The sequence below is a fragment of the Heterocephalus glaber genome, unplaced genomic scaffold, assembly GCF_053883595.1.
Source record: "Heterocephalus glaber isolate CG9 unplaced genomic scaffold, H.glaber_assembly_v1.0 deba00000122, whole genome shotgun sequence".
Taxonomy (NCBI): Eukaryota; Metazoa; Chordata; class Mammalia; order Rodentia; family Bathyergidae; genus Heterocephalus; species Heterocephalus glaber.
In genome coordinates, this window is record NW_028258138.1 from 80,524,627 (window position 1) to 80,545,179 (window position 20,553).

Here is a 20,553-nt window from a genome sequence, read left to right on the forward strand (position 1 = left end):
TGTTTGTGCAAGTTAGTTTCCTCCCATTTTGGCCTTTGCTTAACTTACAGTGTGATTAAAACTGACAGTTTATCTTTCCAGTGTGAGGCTGACAGCTTAGTGTTTAGGGAATACTTTAATTGGTCCTGAAGTTAAGCTAGGGGAAAAAAATTTGGATCCTGTATCTTGTTATTTAATTTTATGACTATTTGGGGTGTAGAAGATATTTTTAGTTAGAATGCTTTAATATTTTAAATGAGTCTAGTTCTGGGCAAGCATGCTGTGAAAATTATGGTAATGAAGCTTCTTTTGAAAGTTAAATACCTGTAGAGTGTGAAGTAACTGGATTTGAGCTTGGAAAAGCATACCTTATTTTCTTTTTTAAATGAAAGACATGGATATTTTATCACTAAGTTATACATATTGTATCTCTAAATATAAACATTAATTGAAAAGTCAAGTGAGAAAACTAAATTTTCTGAGCAGCATAAGAGAAATTTGACTAAAACCAAATTCACAGATGTTAAGAAAACAAGACAAGTATAACAACTTCTTTGATCAAGAAACAGGTGTTGTACTTTACATTCTCTTTTCAGGGACCAGCTTTTCTTCCGTTGTCTGAGTATGCACCACCACCGAATCCAAACTCTGACCATCTAGTGGCTGCTAATCCATTTGATGACAACTATAATACTATTTCCTACAAACCACTGGCTGCATCAAATCTGTATCTGAGCCCTGGTTACCCTGGCTTTGGAGGATACAGCACATTCAGAATGGCACCTCACATCCCCCCGAGAATGTCCTCGCCTTACTGCGGCCCCTACTCCCTCAGGAATCAGCCACACCCATTTCCTCAGAATCCACTGGGCATGGGTTTTAGTCGACCTCATGCTTTTAACTTTGGGCCACATGATAATTCCAGTTTTGGAAATTCATCTTATAATAATGTACTAAATCATAATGTTAATATGCCTAATCAACATTTTAGGCAAAATCCTACTGAAAATTTTGTTCAGATTCTTCCACAGAATGCTAGCCAAGTATCTAATTCTGATTTTGTATCTAATTTTGTTCCTGGAAATAATTCAAATTTTGCTTCTCCATTAGAATCTAATTCTTTTATTCCACCCCCAAACACTTTTGGTCAAGGAAAAGGCCCCCCTCCAAAACAAGACTTTAGTCAAGGAACAACCAAAAACACTAATCAGAATTCTACCGCTCATGCCCCTCACTTAAATATGGATGACACAGTGAACCAGAGTAATCCTGAACTAAAAAATGCCAATCGAAACAGTGCAGCAAGTCAGGAGAACAGCAGGTCAAGCAGCGCGGAAGCTGCACACGGCAGCCACGCCAATGGGACGCAGAATAAGCCGCGACAGCCCAGGGCCGCGGTCGACGTGGGCCCCGCCGAGAAGGGCAGTCGGCCCTCGCTGCCCCCGGGCCGCCACGGCCACTCGGCGTCCGACCCTGTGTACCCCTGTGGGATCTGTACGAGCGAAGTGAACGACGACCAGGACGCCATCTTGTGCGAGGCCTCCTGTCAGAAATGGTTCCACCGCGTGTGCACGGGAATGACGGAGACGGCGTACGGGCTGCTGACGGCGGAGGCGGCCGCTGTGTGGGGCTGTGACGCCTGCATGGCAGCCTCGGACGTGCAGCTGATGCGCACCCGGGAGGCCCTAGGGCCCGCGGCGCAGGGGAGCGATGCCTGAGAGCGCGCGGACCTCAGCCCGAGTGCTGCTTGTGGCCTGCGTGTTAGGGGTCTGGCCACAGGATTTTAGTATTTGACATTATTTTTAAAATAGCACAGAAACATTATTTATCTTAGTTTTCCATTAATATTCTGCTTCGTTACTAGTTCAGGTTCTGTATTATCTTTGTTGGGTATTGTAAATGAGAATATTGTATGTGGGGGTGCGTTAGAAACATTTATAAATAGATGTTAGTAATTTATCCTAAACAAAGCCTCTTGAAGCTTCAAAATAATAATTACAGGCCAATGTTAACTTTTAAAAGTTAGAATCACTGAAAATTGTATATTTCAGTACTGACCTTTGGCCATGGCACATTAAATATTAAGTTCAAAAAGTTTTTCAAGATGCATTTAACATGTTTTTCAAATATAATATGTGTCTATAACATGGGGGACAGCATACATTTCAATGGATTTTTAGAAAATAATATAGTGTGATACCAGATCCCTCCCCCACTAGGGTCTTTAGAATTAGGGACTTTCTTTCATATGTTCAGGTTAGTCTTTCCAGGATATCTACACAGATATGAGACAGAGACAGATCGTAGCATATAGTAGATTTTCAGTGAGTACTTGCTTATAATTTGTGGACTGTACCACGTGAAATTGCTAGTATTAGATCAGTTGAAAATTGACTACAATAAGTAAACTTGACTACTTAAATTATGATAGCATTATGCTACTTAGAATTGTACTACTTAGAATTATGATCGCATTATACTCTTAATTTTTCTTTATTGAGTTGTTACTGCTTTCCAAAGAAATAACTAAATAACTAATTCCTCAGAGGAATTATGAACACTTTCATTTATATAATTTATAACTGGGACATATTGCAAAAGAGGAAAGTCTTAGAGGGCTCTGCTAACAAAAGAACTACTCAGTAGGAGCCGGGGATGTAGCTCACTGGCGTCTCGCCTGCCTGGCAAGCGCAAGGTCCTGAGTTCGATCCCCGGTACCACAAAAAACAAAACAATAAAACTACTCTGTAGTAGTGTGAAAAATCTTGGTATAAGGATCTGAATTTCTAAAGTGAACCTCAGAGAAGATCAAAATCCCATTTTAAATAAGGACCAATTAATAGCCAAGGTGAAACCTAACTTCCAAGGCCTCGCTGAAGGCTTGAGAGTTTCTCCTGTCACGGGAGAGTTTGAAAACGGACCTAGTAGTACACTACTGGAGAGCACCGACAAGAGTATGTTCAATGAGAATCAAAACAGCAAAAACCTCATTTTTAGAGCAGATTATAACCTGTGGCCAAATAAACATAAAGAAAGATACTGTATAGGGCCTGGGATGTAGCTCAGTGGTGCCACTGCCTGCCTCGAAAGTGCAAGGTCCCGAGTTTGATCCCTGGTACAAAAAAAAAAAAAAAAGAAAAGAAACTATGATAGTCGACAGCAAGCCATACAATGGTTGGATGTTGACGAAGCTCCCTAATAATGCACCGCTGCAGTCACAGCGATCAAAAGTTCTGACAGCTATGGTGATCTGTTAAAGAGATAATTACTACAGTGTAAGAGCTGGGGATTTAACTCAGTGGTTCTGGCGCCTGCCTCGCAAGTGCAAGGATCCCGGGTACCAAAAAAAAGTAATTACTACAGTGTAAACCTGAGGGATGCAATGACAGCAGCAACATGTTAAGAAATTTAAATTGCATATATACATTTTCACTCACGAACATCCTTTGGTTACCAAATGTGAACCCATACTTTAACATGACAGGACTTTACCTCATGTGTCTCAAGCCACCCAAGCAAAGCCTGGACTGTGAAATTCTGTCACATCCCTCAAAGCCTCTGGACCTTTAGCTAAGAGATTGCCATGTTTTTCATCCTTTGGATCTTTTTCTAAGAAACAACACAGCTGGATGTGGTGGCGCATGCCTGTAATCCCAGCACTTGGGAAGCTGAGTTCAAGGCCAGCCTGGACAACATAGTGAGTTCAAGGCCAGCGGCTTGAACTACATAGAGAGACCCTGTCTCAAAACAAACAAACAAACAACACACTTCCCAATTGAGAAACAGTAACTGGAGGATTTGAACAATTTATACAGTCTAACAATAATTTTATGAAAATTAAAGATTTAATATCTTAGAAAAATGCTGATGCATATTTTGATGGAATAAAACTTATTTTTTTAAATAGTGTTTTAATTTTTACTTACAAAATAGCAATTTCATATGGTACAAGGCAATACAAGGTTTTCTCCACTTACACTTGACTAGAGATGAGTATAGATATTTTCAGTAGTTGTGTATGTATATCATCATGATTTTAGAAAATGAAATTCTATAAACCCCAACACTAGTTATTTGTTTGTGTGAAAATGTTACCAGTCGAAGCAGATTATGATGTAGTGTTTTGGACTGACTCTGGCATTGGTCTTCAGTGAAGATATGTGAAGATCCTATTTTGCTTACATTAAAATTTTTACTAGAGATAAATAATTCTATAAATGTGTAAGGACCTAGTTTTGTGGGTTTTTTTTTTTAATCCTGTTGAGTGCTCATTTTTTGGGGGGGGGTACCGGGAATCGAACTCAGGACCTTGATGAATTTATGACTGCATTAGAACTAGATTTTGTTTTTTGGTACAGAGGATTGAGCCCATGGCCTCGTGAATGCTAGGCAAGCACTCTCCCACTGAGCTACATCCCCAGCCCACAGAAGTAGGTGTTTTGAGTAGAACCTTCCGATGCTCTCAGGAGTCCAAACTTCACATGGTAGTACTCAGTTGTGCTCATTGTTAAAATTGATTGTGCTTTTTATTAAAGTTTACTGCTTACAGTTTCAGTAGTTAGCTGTTTTTGTAAAAAATAAAACGGCTCTCCCAAGATAGTCTAAAAACATTTGATTTATAAAGTGATTCTTTCATTTTCTATTTTCAAACAATTATCTTAAAAACACACAGACCAGTGAATATTTATTCAAGTGTTTAGGTTTTCAAATCACCTTACTTAAGTAAGAATCTGTAAATATTCTAAAGAAAAACCATAGTTGATTCTGACGTGAGTCACAGCCAAACTGTAATCGCACCTAATGAAGGTTTCCATATGTTTGAATTTTCTTACTACTTCCACATTTATCTCTACCAAACACTTGTCCAAAATTACATAGATACTTTCGGGTAGGAGAAGTGGTGAACTATGAGAATGGCCAGAAAATTTGTTCTATTTCACCCAAAGAAGACTGTTAGGTGAATTGATAGGGCATTCTTAGGAAAAGCAGTGAGCTGCCCTCAACTTTAATAATATGCAGTGATGGAAAGACATATATGTAGAATTATACCTTTGGGGGCTATAATCCTTTTCCTTCCCTCAAAAAGGCCTCATCTCTTACACACTTAAATGCAAAGATACACAATTGAGTAGGAAACCTGAGTTTCTCCTACATTCTCAAGTTTTGCTGAAGTTCAGCCTATTAGCTCTAGGCTCACTCAGCAAGGACAGGTTACTGATGGATTTGCTCATTCGCTAAGGGATTCCTGGTCCACATGCTTCTAGATGTTATTGGATGTGCTAATATTAATAGAGCTTAGCTTATAAAGGAAATTGTTCTTCAAATGTACTATTGAGATTTGTGATCGGTGTTTTCCTTTTGAGTGAAATTCTTTAGTACTGCTAGTATGATTTTTGTAATCCAAATTAGGAGGTTATACACATGAACCTGAAGATTTTCTTGTACTAGCGCTTATGCTTCATAACTAAGCACAACGTAAAAGAAACCCATGCTGGGCTTTTTTAAAAGACTCCCAACTGAGCCTAGTGGTAGAAAAAAAAATAGAATGGGTCACCATGGAATCTGCTGACTTTAATCATCCACATAAGATAAGTATCAAGAGTCTTCATTTAACTTATGCATCTTGAACAAATCAAAGTGCTAGTTCTTACTGTTCAACATACTTATTGTATTTAAAAAGTAAAAACAATGTAAGTAAAAACTATAAATGATTTTTTAAAAGGAAGTTCTAATGTGTTTTGGATTTTTTTCCAGTGTACAGAGGTTTTATATGCATGAACATTTGTGCTGTTTTAGGTATTTTAATTTAAAAAGTTGAAAAGCATCCAGGCTCCCGATGTTCATTTGTAAATAGTGGCTTGGAACTCAATATAAATGATAAGATTCTTAGGGAAGCTCATAAAGACTTAGCTAACCCATAGTGCAGTTAACTATTGTTATCATGCTAAGTTCTTAGTTTTCTTTAGTGAACCAATCAATGTAAGAGAAAGAAGCTGAAATCTTTCCTTTTTCCTGATGTGATTAGGAAGGTTAAGTTCTTAATGTGGATTCTTTCCCAGTTGCCCTATTACCATCTAAACTTTCTGGTGAAATGCTGTATAAACAGGCTTGGCTTTTCCCCTCCTGGAAGCTCCATGCTTCAAAATTTCCCACCTTTCCTTTGATGAAATTCTATTTCTTGTGTGATATCAGTTGGCTACATTTTTTGGGGGGGTACCGGAGATCGAACTCAGGGCCTTGGGATTGCAAGGCAAGCAGCAGAACCACTGAGCTAAATCCCCAGCCCAGTTGGCTACATTTTAAGAGAAAAGCATTTTTTTTTCTGCTAAAATATGAATGAAGGTAGCAGGAAAATGATACTAAATTTTCTTTTTTAAAAAGGGATCTTTAGAATGAATCTTTTTTTTTTTTTTTTTTGGTACTGGGGATTGAACTTGGGTCCTTGTGCTTTCAAGGCAGGCAGTGGAACCACTGAGCTAAATCCCTGGCCCTATGAATCTTTAATATATGACACTTTAGACAATATGACCACAACTCATGCAACCATGGAAAGCAATATTTTTAGCAAATTAACTGGTACTGTCCTGTATTTCAATTCCTATAGATTGTTAGATTGTTTAGACATTTTTTTTTTTTACAGTCTGCTGTCTTCTAGTTCTGAACTTAGAGGTTTCCTTCTTATTTCCAAATTTTTATAACTTTTCCTTCTCTTCCACTTATCCTGTAGATCACTATAAATGTCACCTTTACATTTTCCAACTTCTGGTGGTACAGTGATGGGGTTTAGAGGCATTCTGGAGCAAGGAGCCTAGGGATAGCATTATCCCAAGACAAGAGGCCAAGGGGAAATGAAGGGAGAAAGTGCCATCACAGGCTGCCTGTGCTTAATTAAAAACTTAATGAAACCCAGTGGAGAAGCTTCATCTTTGTCATATTTTATCAATAATACATTACTTGGAATTATATTAAAACTTACTCGCAATACCTGTACTTTTCTTGTTCTGTAGATGTGTAGATGATGTTGCTTGTTAAGATGTTATCTTTTATAAAAGAAAGTCCTGCTTCTTATCATGATGTATGTGACTTAAATGATTGTTTCATATTAAAACTATTTCTTCCTTATGTACTGTTTACATATACCTCTTTTTGGGATATTAGTTCAGTACTTTTATACAAATCTGAGTGTGTTCCACATTGGTGACATGTATTTTTGCAGTAATTTTTTTGTTTTGTTCTTAGAGCATGTCTAAAGTAATACATGCACTAGTGCTGTGGTCTGTGGCAAAATTACTGTAATTCAAATTGGAAAATAAAATGTTTCCAGACTTTGTCCAACATTTATTCCTATGACAGAGGAAATTACTATGTAATACTAATTATTTCTTATGCTGGTATGTTTTAAGCTACTCTATGAAGTATGTGAAACATCAATATTTATGGATTAGTAGATGGAATGATGTCTTTGAAATGTGAGAAAGGAGTAAAATTTGGTGTTAGCAATTCATGACACTCATAGTAAATACTTATTTAAAATTTGATATATTTACAGGTATACTTTGCGAAAGAATTGTCTTAACTGATAGTGCATATTAGGATTTTTGAAAACCTATACTACTAATATTATACAGCAGACTTTGAATTTAAGTTGATATCTCTCAACTAAACAATATCATTCACTCTAAGCAAAACAAATAGCAGTACTAATTTTCATTTATTAAGAAATGATGAGGATACCATAAACTTAGAATTTGTAATCATTGATACAAGGACTTGAATGCTGTTTACTTTGTATTATCTGATAAAAGGATTTGTTAATAAAAGTAATAATCAAGACTTTAAAGAAAATTTTAATTTTGAAGATAGGTTTTAATTTTTTAAATTTTAGAGGCATTTATTTAAGAACACTAAAAGCATTCTTGTTTTGTCATTAAACAAGTACCTAAAATTATCATAATAGGTAATACTTGACCAATTCAAATCTGTATATTTGAAATTATATGCTTGAAAAAAATTACTTGTGAGTGCTTAAACTGCATATCTTTTAAAAATATTCACATTTTTACACTTTTATCAATTCAAACTATTCTGAATAAAGTTTTACTATATCAGTGAGTATATAATAAAGTAAATGTGTACCTATGTTATATTAATATTCCTGTGCTGCATCATATTTGGCATGGTGGTTGTAGTATATTTTATATGTTTGATTGTTGATAGGATATAGCAATAAATCTGATTTACTCTTAATATTTTTTTAAATGCCAGATACCATACCATGTCATAATCCCATTATATTTGACTTGAATACTCATATTTTCATAGGTTTATTTTTTGTGTTAAAAATTTAGTATTACATGTTGGTTTGTTTTTGTCTGATATTTTCACATACAGTCTTTTAAAACTGGGTATAAAGAAGTATTAATATGAAATGATCATGAACTACTTTGTGATAAAACAGATAAAATATGAGAAAACTAGATAGCCTCAAATTGTTTATTATTTTTATATAGTTTGTATGCAGTTACAATTTTCAAAGAAATAAAATTGGCTTCATAACTGATAGAAGTTGGATAGTTTGTTTAAAAGTTTGATTGTTAAATCAGTTACATTCTCAATTGAAATACTTTATAGTAATTACTATAAATATAGTAAGTCAGTTTTCTGTTTGAGATATTTAACTCTTACAGTTTCTCCCTTCTGATCCTATTCCTTTTCCCTAACCACCATGGTAGAATTTAAAATTGGAGTTTCATTTGTCTCCCATGTTTTAGTTTTTTATTCCAAAGTAAGACAAGTAGAGGCTCTGCTGTTGAGACAGCCATGTCATTGTTGGCCATTCTTTCCAGGGATGATGCTAATGCGGCTTATGCATTGTATAAGGAATGTCAGTATATAGATCTACTATCTATTGTAGAATGATGTATGGCAGGCTTTCTTGAATATGTATTGCAAGTTTGTTTCCCATAGTGCTAACTATGCTTCAGAGTCTTTTAAATAAAGCTAGTTTTTAAAGAGAAAAAGACCTGCTTTTTAAGTGTTTGACTTTCATCTCTCATAAGGACAAGTAGGTGCACTCGTTGAGCATCTTGGCTTTAGTAGAATGTGTTCAACAAAGTATCTTGAAGTTTGTTTTTTTGGTACCGGGGATCAAACTTGGGACCTTGCATTTGCAAGGCAGGTGGAGGCACCACTGCGCTAAATCCCTGGTGGTATCAAACCAGGAAATATTCTATAGTTTACCAAGAGTTTAATTATATACTGAGCAAACCAATGGGCCAGGCCTTGCTATATATATGCATTACTTTTTTGGAAAAATTTATACATAATATTGGGTCCTGAGTTTCCTTATGAAATTGTGAATAAGACATGAGTCTGTTTTGATTTTAACAAATTAGGACCTCGGTTCTGTTAACAAAATTAATAGAAGAGTCTACAACCTCAATAACTGAACTACCTCTGAAGCAGAGATGCCATTGTAGCAACCAGAAACTTGCTAAATAATATGATTACATTTACAAAAGATCTCCAAAGTTTATATGAATCCACCACTAGGTTCCTTGTTGAGTCTGTTCCATGAAAACAGGCTGGATAAAATGTGAACAGGTCATTGGTGCAGGTGACGTTAAGATATCAAGATGATGAATGCACAAAAGTTGAGTTTATACTAATGGAATGAAAAATAACTATCCTGCACCTTGAGACCATGCTCTTGAGTGAAATAAATCAGACACACATGTTTAAATACCACATTGTTTCTCCAATGTGGAAATAAGGACCAAAATGTATAACAGATATTGGGAAATGGAAAGAAGGTGTTCAAATGGAAAGGGGATGGAGGAGGAAAGTAAGGAAGCAACAAGAAAAAAGCTGGGGAAGGAAGAAAAAAATATCCTACCTGCCACAGAAGACAAGAAAGATGTAGTCTTTGCATCCAGTATCACTATGAATTAATGCTCTAAGTCTCCCCCACTATTCCAAAAAGGTAGCAATGATATGAAAAGATAAAACTAGGTTTGAAACCAAGATAAAAGATGTCATGCACAACACCTTGGGTTCAATCTGTAGCACGAAAACAAAATTGATTAGCATCTACTGTGATTGATATTTTTACGTGGTATGTAGAAAAAGCCAAGTGTGGTGGCCACTGGCTGTAATCCCCACACTTTGGGAGGCTGAGGCAGGAGGGTCCCAAGTTAGAGCCTAACCTGGACAACTTAGTAATACCCAATCTCAAAAACTAAAAAGAGCTTGGGATGTAGCTCATTGTGAAGGCCCTGGGTTCAATTCCCAGTACTAAAGGGGGAAAAAATCAGGCATAAAAAAGGAGCCAACTAACCACAGTGTTTTAAGCCAGGGACCTAGCTAGGATTGCTCTCTACTGGTGTATCACTTGAGAAAGGAGGGTAAAAAAATTAAAACCTACTTCCAACTGATAGCTTGGACTCTAAATCAGGAAAAGGCAGGGCTAATGTGATAAAAGCAGTTTTTCATTTTGCTAGGCACATGTGACCTACCAAAATTGAGCCAAGAGTATATAAATAACCTGATTAGATCGATTACAAGCACTGAGATTGAAGCAATAATAAAAAGTCTTACAAAAAAGAAAAGCCCAGGACTGGACATACTCACTGCTGAATTTAATAGGCTTTTAAAGAATACCTAAAACCAATGATCCTCAAAATATTCTATAAAACAGAAGAGAATAAACTCTTGCAAATCCATATTACAAGACCTGTATTACCCTGCTACCAAAACCTCATAAGGACATAACAAAAAACGAAACTCTAAACTAATCCTTGATGGCTATCGATGCAAAACTCCTCAGTAAAATACCTGTAAATCAAGTTCAGTATTATGTTAAAAAGATCACACACTATCATCAAGTTTCATTCTTAGGATAAAAGGTCGGTTGAATTTACACAAATTAATAAATATAATTCACATAAATAGAATCAAGGACAAAACTCACACCATCATCTCAACAGACGGAGAAAAGGCCTTGGATAAAATCTAATACCATGATAAAACCCTGAATAATCTAGATATAGAAGTATAATACCTCAATATAATAAAGGATCTAAGTGACTAACCCTAGCCAGCATCACACTGAATGTGAAAACACAAAGCATTTCCTCTAAACTTGGGAACAAGACAAAAGTGTTCATCTCACCACTATTATTCAGGATAGTAAAGGAAAATTCAGAACTATCAGCCAAGAGAAAGAAATAAATGGGATACAGATAGGAAAGAAGTCAGATTTAGTGTTTGCAGGGCCGGGGATCTAGCTCAGAGGTGCCGCCACCTGCCTCACAAACACAAGGTCCCAAGTTTGATCCCCGGTACCAAAAAAAAAATTTAGTGTTTGCAAATGATATGATTCTATGCCTAGAAAACCCTAAGAGCCCACTAAGTCTCCTAGAACTAACAAACTCAGAAAAGTAGGATACAAAACAACAAAATAATTAGTAGCTTTCCTTTACACCTATAATGAACTCACCGAAGGGGGAAAAAAGGGCAGGAAAACAATCTCATTCACAATAGCCTTAAAAAAACTTGCAATAAATCTAACTAAGAAAGTAAAGGATCTCTAAAATGAAACAGATCAAGAAAATGTGGTGTCTATACATAATGGAATACTACTCAGCTATACAGAAGGATAAATTTGAGACATTTGTAAGAAAATAGATACACCTAGAAAATATGTTAAGTGAAACAGACACCCATCTTAAACACTGTATGGTATCTCTCATTTGAGAAAGGCTAAGTACAAAAAAAGAGCAAAAGAAAGGATGGACAGAAGGAAATAGGGAGACAGATCTTTTGCAAATAGGAAGAGGTCCAGGAGACCAAGGGTGAGGGGAGTGGAGAGAATAAGGAGAAAGACAAAGGTTTAAAATGTCATGCAAATACAAAATACAATGAATGTAAACCTTATATGTCATAAATATTAACAAAAAATAATAAGAAGAAGAATGAAGTGGCAAAGGGTATTTAGAGAAAGAGACAGAGGCCAGGGATGGTGGCACACACCTGTAATTCCAGCACTTGGGAAGCTGAGCCAGGAGACTTGCTGTGAGTTTGAGGCCAGCCTGGGCTACATAGCAAGACCCTGTCTCAACAAAACAAAACAAAACAAAGTAACAGAGACAGAGGGAGGAAGGTGGGTGGGTGGGGGGAACGGGATTGAAAAAAGAATCAAATTATATTATGTATGGTGGTACTTTGGTTCACGAAATTAATTCTTTCCACAATTCTGGTCACAACCCAAACTGGATGAGAACTAAATCAAATTCAATGGTTAGGTTCAATGTTGACCTTACCGGGAAATTTGATTCATTATTAAAATGGCCATAAACCAGGCTTGGTGGTGCAGGCCTATAATACCAGGACTCAGGAGCCTGAGGCAGGATTGCCACAAGTTGGAGGCCAGCCTGGGCTACATAGTAAGTTTAAGACCAGCCTGGACTACACAGCGAGACCTTGTCTCAAGAAAACCTAAACATAAGGGCCAGGGATTTAGCTCAGAGGTTCTGCCTGCCTCGCAACCACAAGGTCCCAAGTTCAATCCCTGGTACCAAGAAAAAAAGGGGGGGGGCAGGGGCTGGGCTGTCACGATGCTTTCCTAGGAGGTGATGCGTGGCCGCAGGGCCTGATGGGTGCCTCCGTGTACAGGAGTCGGTTTGCGAGCTTTGCGGGCCGGTCGCTTCGGGTGTCAGTGGCAGGACAGGAAGGTTCCTGGTCCTCATCTCTGACATTCAGCATCCCAAAGCATGAGTGGTACTCCTGATTCCTGAAGAAATAACTGATTAAAGTAGATGTGCAGCGTTTGAGAGGAAGCACCCTACGAACAGAAATCCAACCTGAAGGAAGTCCTGTCTGACCTGAATTCTGTCACTAGTCCTTGGGAACAGAGGCAAAAGCATTCTTGGAAGGGAAAGAGCCCAGCTCTGCATGGGCCTAGGATGATTGCACAAGATGTGTTTGGGTCTTTCTATGCAGTTCAGGCTGCCCTTGAACTGTGTAACCTTGGCTCACCTTGAACTGGAGGCAATCTGTCTGCCCCAGCCTCCTGAGAGCCAGGATTACAGCTGATGTTTGGAGAGCTTATAGCGGGGAGCCAGGACCAAGCCACGCGTGGTTGTGACTCTGCTTCATTCACCTTTCCGCAGCTTCCACAGTGCTCTGTGTTCCCACGAGCACCAAAAACGACTCAGTCTCTGGGCATCTCATGACCAAACCTGAGGTGATCTTCAAGTTAGGCAGGCAGAAGAGCCGTGTGTGATGAGAGAACCCTCAGAGCTGAGCCTCCCAGATGTCCAGATAGTGGATGGCCTAGTTAAGGCATTTGAAATGAACAGACATTTCTCAGACAAAGAAGTAGAAATAGCAAATAAATACATGAAAAAATGTTCAACATCACTGGTCATTCAAGAGATGCAAATGAAAACAATGCTGAGATTCCACTTCACTCCAGAAAGAATGGCTGCTATCATGAAATCAACCAATAACAAATGCTGGTGGGGCTGTGGGGAAAGAGGAATACTGCTCCACTGCTGGTGGGAGTGTAGACTGCTGCAACCACTGTGGAAATCAGTATGGAGACAGCTCAAAGAACTAGGATTGGAAGTCCCATTTGACCCCACTATTCCACTGCTGGGGATCTTCCCCAAAGAATTAAAAGAATCATACCACAGTGATATATGTGCACCCATGTTCATAGCAGCGCAGTTTGTAATAGCTAAAACTTGGGAACAGCCAAATGCCCATCAACTGGAGAGTGGATAAAGAAAATGTGTTTTTTTTATAAAATGGAGTACTACTCAGCCATAAAAAATGAGAAATTAGAGACATTTATAGCTAAGTGGATGCACATTGAGGTGATACTCTTAAGTGAAATAAATGGGACACACATGTATAAATACCGAATAGTTTCTCTGGTATGAGAAATTGAAAGTGTAAATAAGGACTAAATGTATAATAGGTAATGTGAAATAGTAAGAAAAGGGGCAAAGGGGAAGGAAGTGGGAGGGCTAGGGGAAAGGATAGTAAGGAATGGGATTAATATGAGAAAATGGAAAAATAGGAACAAAATCTTTGTAAATAGGGAGGACTGGAGGGGTTGAAGGGAGGGCTGGGCAAGGATGAAAAATAAGAACCAAGAGAGACTATGTAAAGGTGCAAATTTCCAATGATGAATGTCATTATATTGTATACCTAAAATGTACCAATGATTAGAATGAATAATCGATAATGTAAAATAGGAAGAAAAGGTCCAAAGGGGTAGGGGTAGTGGGAGGGGCAGGGGAAAGGAAAGAAGGGAAAGGAAAAATGATGAGAAATGGAAAAAATGGAAATAAAGTCTTTGTAAATAGGGAAGGGTGGAAGGCGTGAAGGGAGAGCTAGGAATGGGGAAAAAATAAGAACCAAGATGCATTATGTAAAGGTACAATTCCCAATGAGAAATGTAATTGTGTTGTATGCCTACAATGTACCAATAAAAGAATTTAATACAAAAAAAAAGAAAAGAAAAGTCAAGGAATTCGCAGTGGACATTTGTGGCAAGTTCTTATTAGCAGTAACACATCAACTAAGGAAAGAGCTGAATTAGGAAAAACTAATCTAAGCTCAAAACATATTTCAGATCTGATTTAAATAACAGAAACTATTCTGAAGTGAGCCCTAGGGAGTTGAATGCATATCCAAACAAAGCGCTTGTCCCTAAAGTACCTGAGGCAGGCGATGCGTGCCGGAGAGAAGCCTGGCGACTGTGATGTGCCTGGGAAAGTGCCCGGGCCTGTGAGCACCCTCATCAGAATCACAGGGCTCAAACGGGCAGCCGTGCAGAGAGCACGGTGGGTGAAAGGCAATGTTACTGTCACAGAAGAGAGTTGCTGGCCAGACCTCCCTCAAATACAGTGACTGTGGGGCACTTGTGAGGCTGTCACTGCCCAAGAGGAGTCCCAGGTAGGGAGGAAAATCTGAATGTAATGCATGCGGGAGAACTTTCCCTAACATTCAGCAGAGAAACCCTATAAATGTAGTGAATGCAAGAAATCCTTCTTTATGAAATCAGCCCTTACAGTGCACCAGAGGACATATACAGGGGAGAAGCCCTATGCGTGTGATGACTGAGAAATCCTTCCCTCAGAAGTCAGGCCTTATGCACTGGAGAATCCACACAGGAGAGAAACCCTGTGAATGCTGTGAGTGCGGAAAAACCTTCTGCCAAAAGTCAGCCCTGACTACACATCACAAGATTCACACAGGAAAGAAGCCCTGTAAGTAAAACGAATGCAAGAAAACCTTCTGTCAGAAGTCAGGCCTCGAAGTCAGTCTATCAGAGAATTCACACCAAAGAAAAACCCTTTGAATGTAATGAGTGTGGAAAAACATTTTGCATGCAGTCAGATCTCACTATACATTAGACACATGGGGAAAGCCTTATGAGTGCAATGAATGTGGAAAAAGCTTTTGCCAGAAGACAAACCCAAGGAGGCACCAGAGCACTCACACAGGGGAGGAGCCCTTTGTGTGCACCAAGTGTAGGAAGGCCTTCTACCTGAAGCTACCACTCACCAAGCATATGAGAATTCATACTGGTGAGAAGCCCTACAGGTGTAATGAATGTGGAAAAACATTTGCGTGAAATCAAACCTCAGCTCTCATGAGAGAACTCACCGGGGAGAAACCATATGAATGTAAAGAATGCAGAAGAATGTTCTGCCATAAGTCAGATCTCACTGTGCACCGGAGGACGCACACCGGTGAGAGACCCTGTGAATGTGGTGAATGTGGAAAGACATTTAGCCTGAAGTCAGCCCTCACTAAACACCATAGAACTCACATGGGGGAAAAGGCCTACACATATAAGTGTGGAAAGGCCTTTTGCCAGAAGCCACACCTCAGCAGACAGCAGAAGATTCACACGGAAGAGAAGTTCATGTGGCAGAGACTGACTCTGTTCTCCATAAGCTCCTCTCTTTTTTTCTAGGACACACAGCTAAGCCAAATTTCTCAGCCTTTCCTTCTCATGGCCAGAAACATGAAATTGAGTTCTGTCTAGCACAATATCAATGAAGGCAATGATGGTTACCTCTAGGCCAGGTAATAAAAACGTAGCTTTGTGGTTCCAAAAAAAATGGCCATACTACCTGTATTAATCAGGTTTCTTGTTGCTAAGACACAACATCCAACACTCACAACTTAGGAAAAGAGGTGATTTGTGATTGGCTAGCTCCAAAGCAGAGATATGAAAGCAGAAGGGTGTGATGGGACAAAACTGCTTAGCTTGTGGCAGGCAGAAAGCAAAGCAGCAGCAGGGTGCTGTAGCAGAAGAGGCAAGAGACCAGACATAGGCCTTAAGGCCACATCTCCATGACCTACTCGGACTCACCTAGAAGAGTGTTCCCCTAACCCCACAGGAGGATTCCAAAGGAAATCAAATTGAAGCTCCACCCTGACAGCCACATCCCACCCTTGTCAAACACATCTCCCTAGACCATACTTAATCTCCAAATAGAGACAATAGCAAGTCTACAATTCTGCCTAACATACTATGACTATCTCACATATGACCAGATATGCAATAATCCCTTCCCCAAAGTCTCAACAGTTCCAGTATTTTTCAAAAGTCCCAGTACAAGTCTCTTGTGATATTCAAAGCAAACTCTTAGCTGTGAGCCCCTGTAAAGGTCGAAAACAATTTACATAATCCCAAGCTACAGTGGCACAGAGTGAACACTCCCATGCCAAAAGGGAAGAATAGGGGGACAGAAAAGAATCAACCAAAAGCAAGATGTTAACATAGCAGGACAAAGATTAAGTCCTGTACCTCCCTCAGTGGCATCTGGGGTATATGGTGGTCTAAAAACAGTGAGTTCTGGGCTGGGGATTTAGCTCAGTGGTTCTGGCACCTGCCTCGCAAGCGCAAGGTCCCGAGTTTGATTCTTGGCACCAATAAATAAATAAATAATTAAAGTAAGTTCCGAAGGACTAGGGCACCGCCCCCCCATAGCCTTGCCAGTTGCAGCCCACAGGACCTCGCTCTTCCACTCACAGCTTTCAGCTTCCCTTGCCAGACAGTACATGTTCCTGGCTTCTCAGACTTCCTGGGTTCTCTGCTCTACCTTTGTCTACATTCTTTCAGCTTCACACACTGATCTCTCAGGGGTTCCTTGCCTGGCTTCCCAGGCCTTCCTTTGAAATCTGAGTGGAAGCCTCCTTGACCCCACAACTCTTACATTCTGCATGCCAGTAAAACTAGCATCATTTGGACAATGCCAAGGTTTGCTATGAGTGGCAGTAGTAGGCAGGCCCCCTTGGACCATGGCTGCAGTGGCCTCTGGGTGCCTGGATGGGTGAACACAGTGAAATGAATCCTGGGGAACCAATTCCCTAAGAGACCTCTTGCTTTTTTCTTCTTTTTGAGACAGGCTGGCCTTGAACTCATGGTGATATTCCTGCCTCAGCCTCCTGAGTGCTGGGATTATAGGCATGCACCACATGTCCAGCTCCTAGAAGGCTCTTCTTCACCAGGAGGCCTAGAGACTCTCTTCTTAAAAGAAAGGTTGATACTTTTGCATCCTTGAGCCTGGAATGAGTGGGATGCCCTCAAGAATCTTTCTTCTTGTCTCTGTACAAAGTACTTTGTTTTCTTTCTAATGGTGCTAATCTCTTTAGCAGCCACATTTTCTTTGGCCCCAATTTTACACATGGTTCCTTCTAGTCCAAAATTTTAAGTTTTAAAAAATTTTCTTCTCTACCTTTTGCCCTTGATTCTCACTATAAATCTGGCTAAAAGCAGCAGGCAGTACCCATCCCGCAGCTTGAATGTTAGGCTGTCTTGAAATTTCCTCAGCTCTTAATCTCACTTATTCACACAAGTCTCAAGACATGGGCAAATTATAGGCAATTTTTCTGCCAGAGGACAACACATATGGCCTCTGGTCCAACTGCTGAGTCCTTGCTGCCAACTAAAATCTCCTGAGCTTGGCCTTTACTGTCCACATTTCTATTAGCATTCTGGTCTTCTGAGCTCTGAGCAGAATCACCCATCAGGCTCTGGTTATAGCAGTCTAGGGCTCTTTTAGCTGATATCTCTAAGCTCCTCTCACAAACAAGATCCAAAGTTTCCTAAACCATATGGTCAGATATAGTCACAGGAATGACCCACTTCTCTGATACCAATTTTCTGTATTAATCAGCTTTCCAGTTGCTGGATACAGTATCCAATATTCACAACTTAAAGGAGGAAAGATTTTAATTTATTTCACAGTTTGGGAGATTTAGTCCATAGTCAGCTGGCTCTAAGACAGGAACATCATGGCAGAAAAGCATGGTAGAACAAGATTGTTTGGTTCATAGTGGCTGAGGAGCAGAGCAGGGGAACAGCACTGAATGAATGGGTGAGGGACCATGTATAGTACCCAAGCCATATCTTCATGACTCACTCAGACACAACCAGGAACATGCTCAACTAGTCTTCTAGGCACTTCTCAGCCCCCCAAACTTGAAATATCAGGAATAACAGTCATATTACAGAAAGCAATTTACAGATTCAATACAATCCCCATCAAAATACCAATGACATTCTTTATAGGACTAGTAGAGAAAGTCCTAGAATTCATTTAGAAACAGAAAAGACCCTCAAATAGTCAAAGCAATCCTGAGCAAAAGAACAATGCCGGTGGTATCACAATACCTGATTATTTTTTTTAGTTCTAAGGATTGAACCCAAGGCCTTCACACTGAGCTACAACCCAAGCCCCCCCCCCCCTTTTTTTAAATTTTGAAACAGTATTTTGCTAGGGCCAGGGATTTAGCTCAGTGGTTTCGCCACCTGCTGTGCAAGCACAAGGACATGAGTTCGAGCCCCGGTACCAAAAAAAAAAAGAGGCCTGAAACAGTATTTTGGTAAGTTGCTCTGGCTAGGCAGAACTTGTGATCCTCCTGCTCAACCTCCCAGAATACTTGGATTACCGGCATGTGCCAACACACCTGGCACAATGTCTGATTTCAAAATATATTATAGAACCAACATAACAGAAACAGCTTGTTATTTGGTATAAAAATAGACATGTAGAGGGCTGGGGATTTAGCTCAGTGGCACCACACCTGCCTTGTAAGGGCAAGGTCCTGAGTTTGATCCCTGGTGCTGAAAAAAAAAAATAGACTTGTAGATCAACAGAATAGAATGGAAGATCCAGAATAAACCCATTCATTTACCACAACCTGATAAAGGAGCCAAAAACATATGCTGGGGAAAAGACTATCTTCAACAAATGGTGCTGGTAATAATGGATATCCACCTATAAAAGACTGAAACAAGATCTCTGTCTCTCACCGGATACAAGAAAAATTAAAAATTGATCAAAGACCTTAATGTAAGACCTGAAGCTTTGAAAACATTAGGATGAAACATAAGGATAACACTTCAAATTGGTATAGATAATGATTCCCAGATAGAACTCCAATGGTCAGGAAGTAATAGCAAGACTGACAAAGGGCATTACAACAATTTAAAGAACTACAAGAGCCAGATGTGATGGCACACACCTATAATCCAAGCACTTGAAAGGCTAAGGTGGGAGGATCATGAATTAGAAGACAGCTTGGGATACATACCAATGACAATGACTACCTAGCGAAAGCCTATCTCAAAAACAAAACAAAACAAAAATCTTCTGCATAGCAAAGGAAGCAACAGACTGAAGAGACAGCTTACAGAATTGGAGAAAATCTTTGCCAGCTATTCTTCTGACAGTGGACTAATATCCAGAATATAATGAGGATTTAGCTCAGTGGTTCCACTGCCTGCCTTGCAAGCACAAGGCCCCAAGTTCGATCCCCGGTACCCAACCCCCCCCCCCCAAAAACCTTAAAGAACAGAATATATAAAAACAAAAACAAAAAATTAATATCAAAGAGCACTCCCCCAAGTGATCCAATTATTGTTACTTAGATCTAAAACATACCTCAATAGTCAGTGTTCAGAGGGTGACTGAATCATGGATGCACTACACTCATTAGTGGATTCATCAATTGATGAGTTCAGTCGCTTAATATGGTATTAGGAATTGGGGCTTGGTTGGAGGTGGTCACGGGGGTGTGACCTGGAAAACTGTATTGTCTCAGCTCCTCCCTTCTCTCTCTGCTTCCTGGTTGCCATAGGGTGAGCACCTTCTCCTCTGCCATCCGTCTCTACCATCCTGTGTCTTCCTTGGAACCAGCTGACTCTGGAGCCAAACCATGAGTCAAAATAAACCATTCCCTCCTTTATGTTCCAGTTATGAGGTATTTGCTCTTATCAATGAGAAAGTAACTAAGACAGAAGTCAGTACCAGAAAAGTGGGGTTGTTGCTTTGACTATTCCTGACCATGTTGTTCAGAAACCTTTGGAATTTGTTTGCAGAGGAGCTTTGTAAGGTTTGGAGATAATGGCTAGAGAAGCCTTACAATGCTGTAAACAGAGTAAGCAAAAATTGATGGAAGATTCTGCACAGAGCTCAGAAGACCAGAATGCTGATAGGAATGTGGACAGTAAAGGCCAGATTCAGTAAGTTTTGGTTGAGAGCA

At 39.4% G+C, this 20,553-nt stretch overlaps 1 protein-coding gene and 1 long non-coding RNA gene across 5 annotated transcripts in view; one reads left to right on the forward strand and one right to left on the reverse strand.

Annotated features, from left to right (window-relative positions):
• The window catches only part of Pygo1 (pygopus family PHD finger 1), a 30,557-nt gene extending 21,558 nt beyond the window's left edge, over positions 1-8,999 (forward strand). For all 3 annotated transcript variants that reach the window (XM_004835349.3, XM_004835348.3, XM_087209702.1), the window contains one exon: positions 576-8,999. In XM_004835349.3, the coding sequence (XP_004835406.1) occupies positions 576-1,697 (1,122 nt within the window). In that variant the 3' untranslated portion in view covers positions 1,698-8,999. The remainder of the gene's footprint in view (positions 1-575) is intronic.
• The window catches only part of LOC110349807 (uncharacterized), a 97,141-nt gene that overhangs the window by 63,444 nt on the left and 13,144 nt on the right, over positions 1-20,553 (reverse strand). The gene's annotated exons all lie outside the window — the stretch shown is intronic.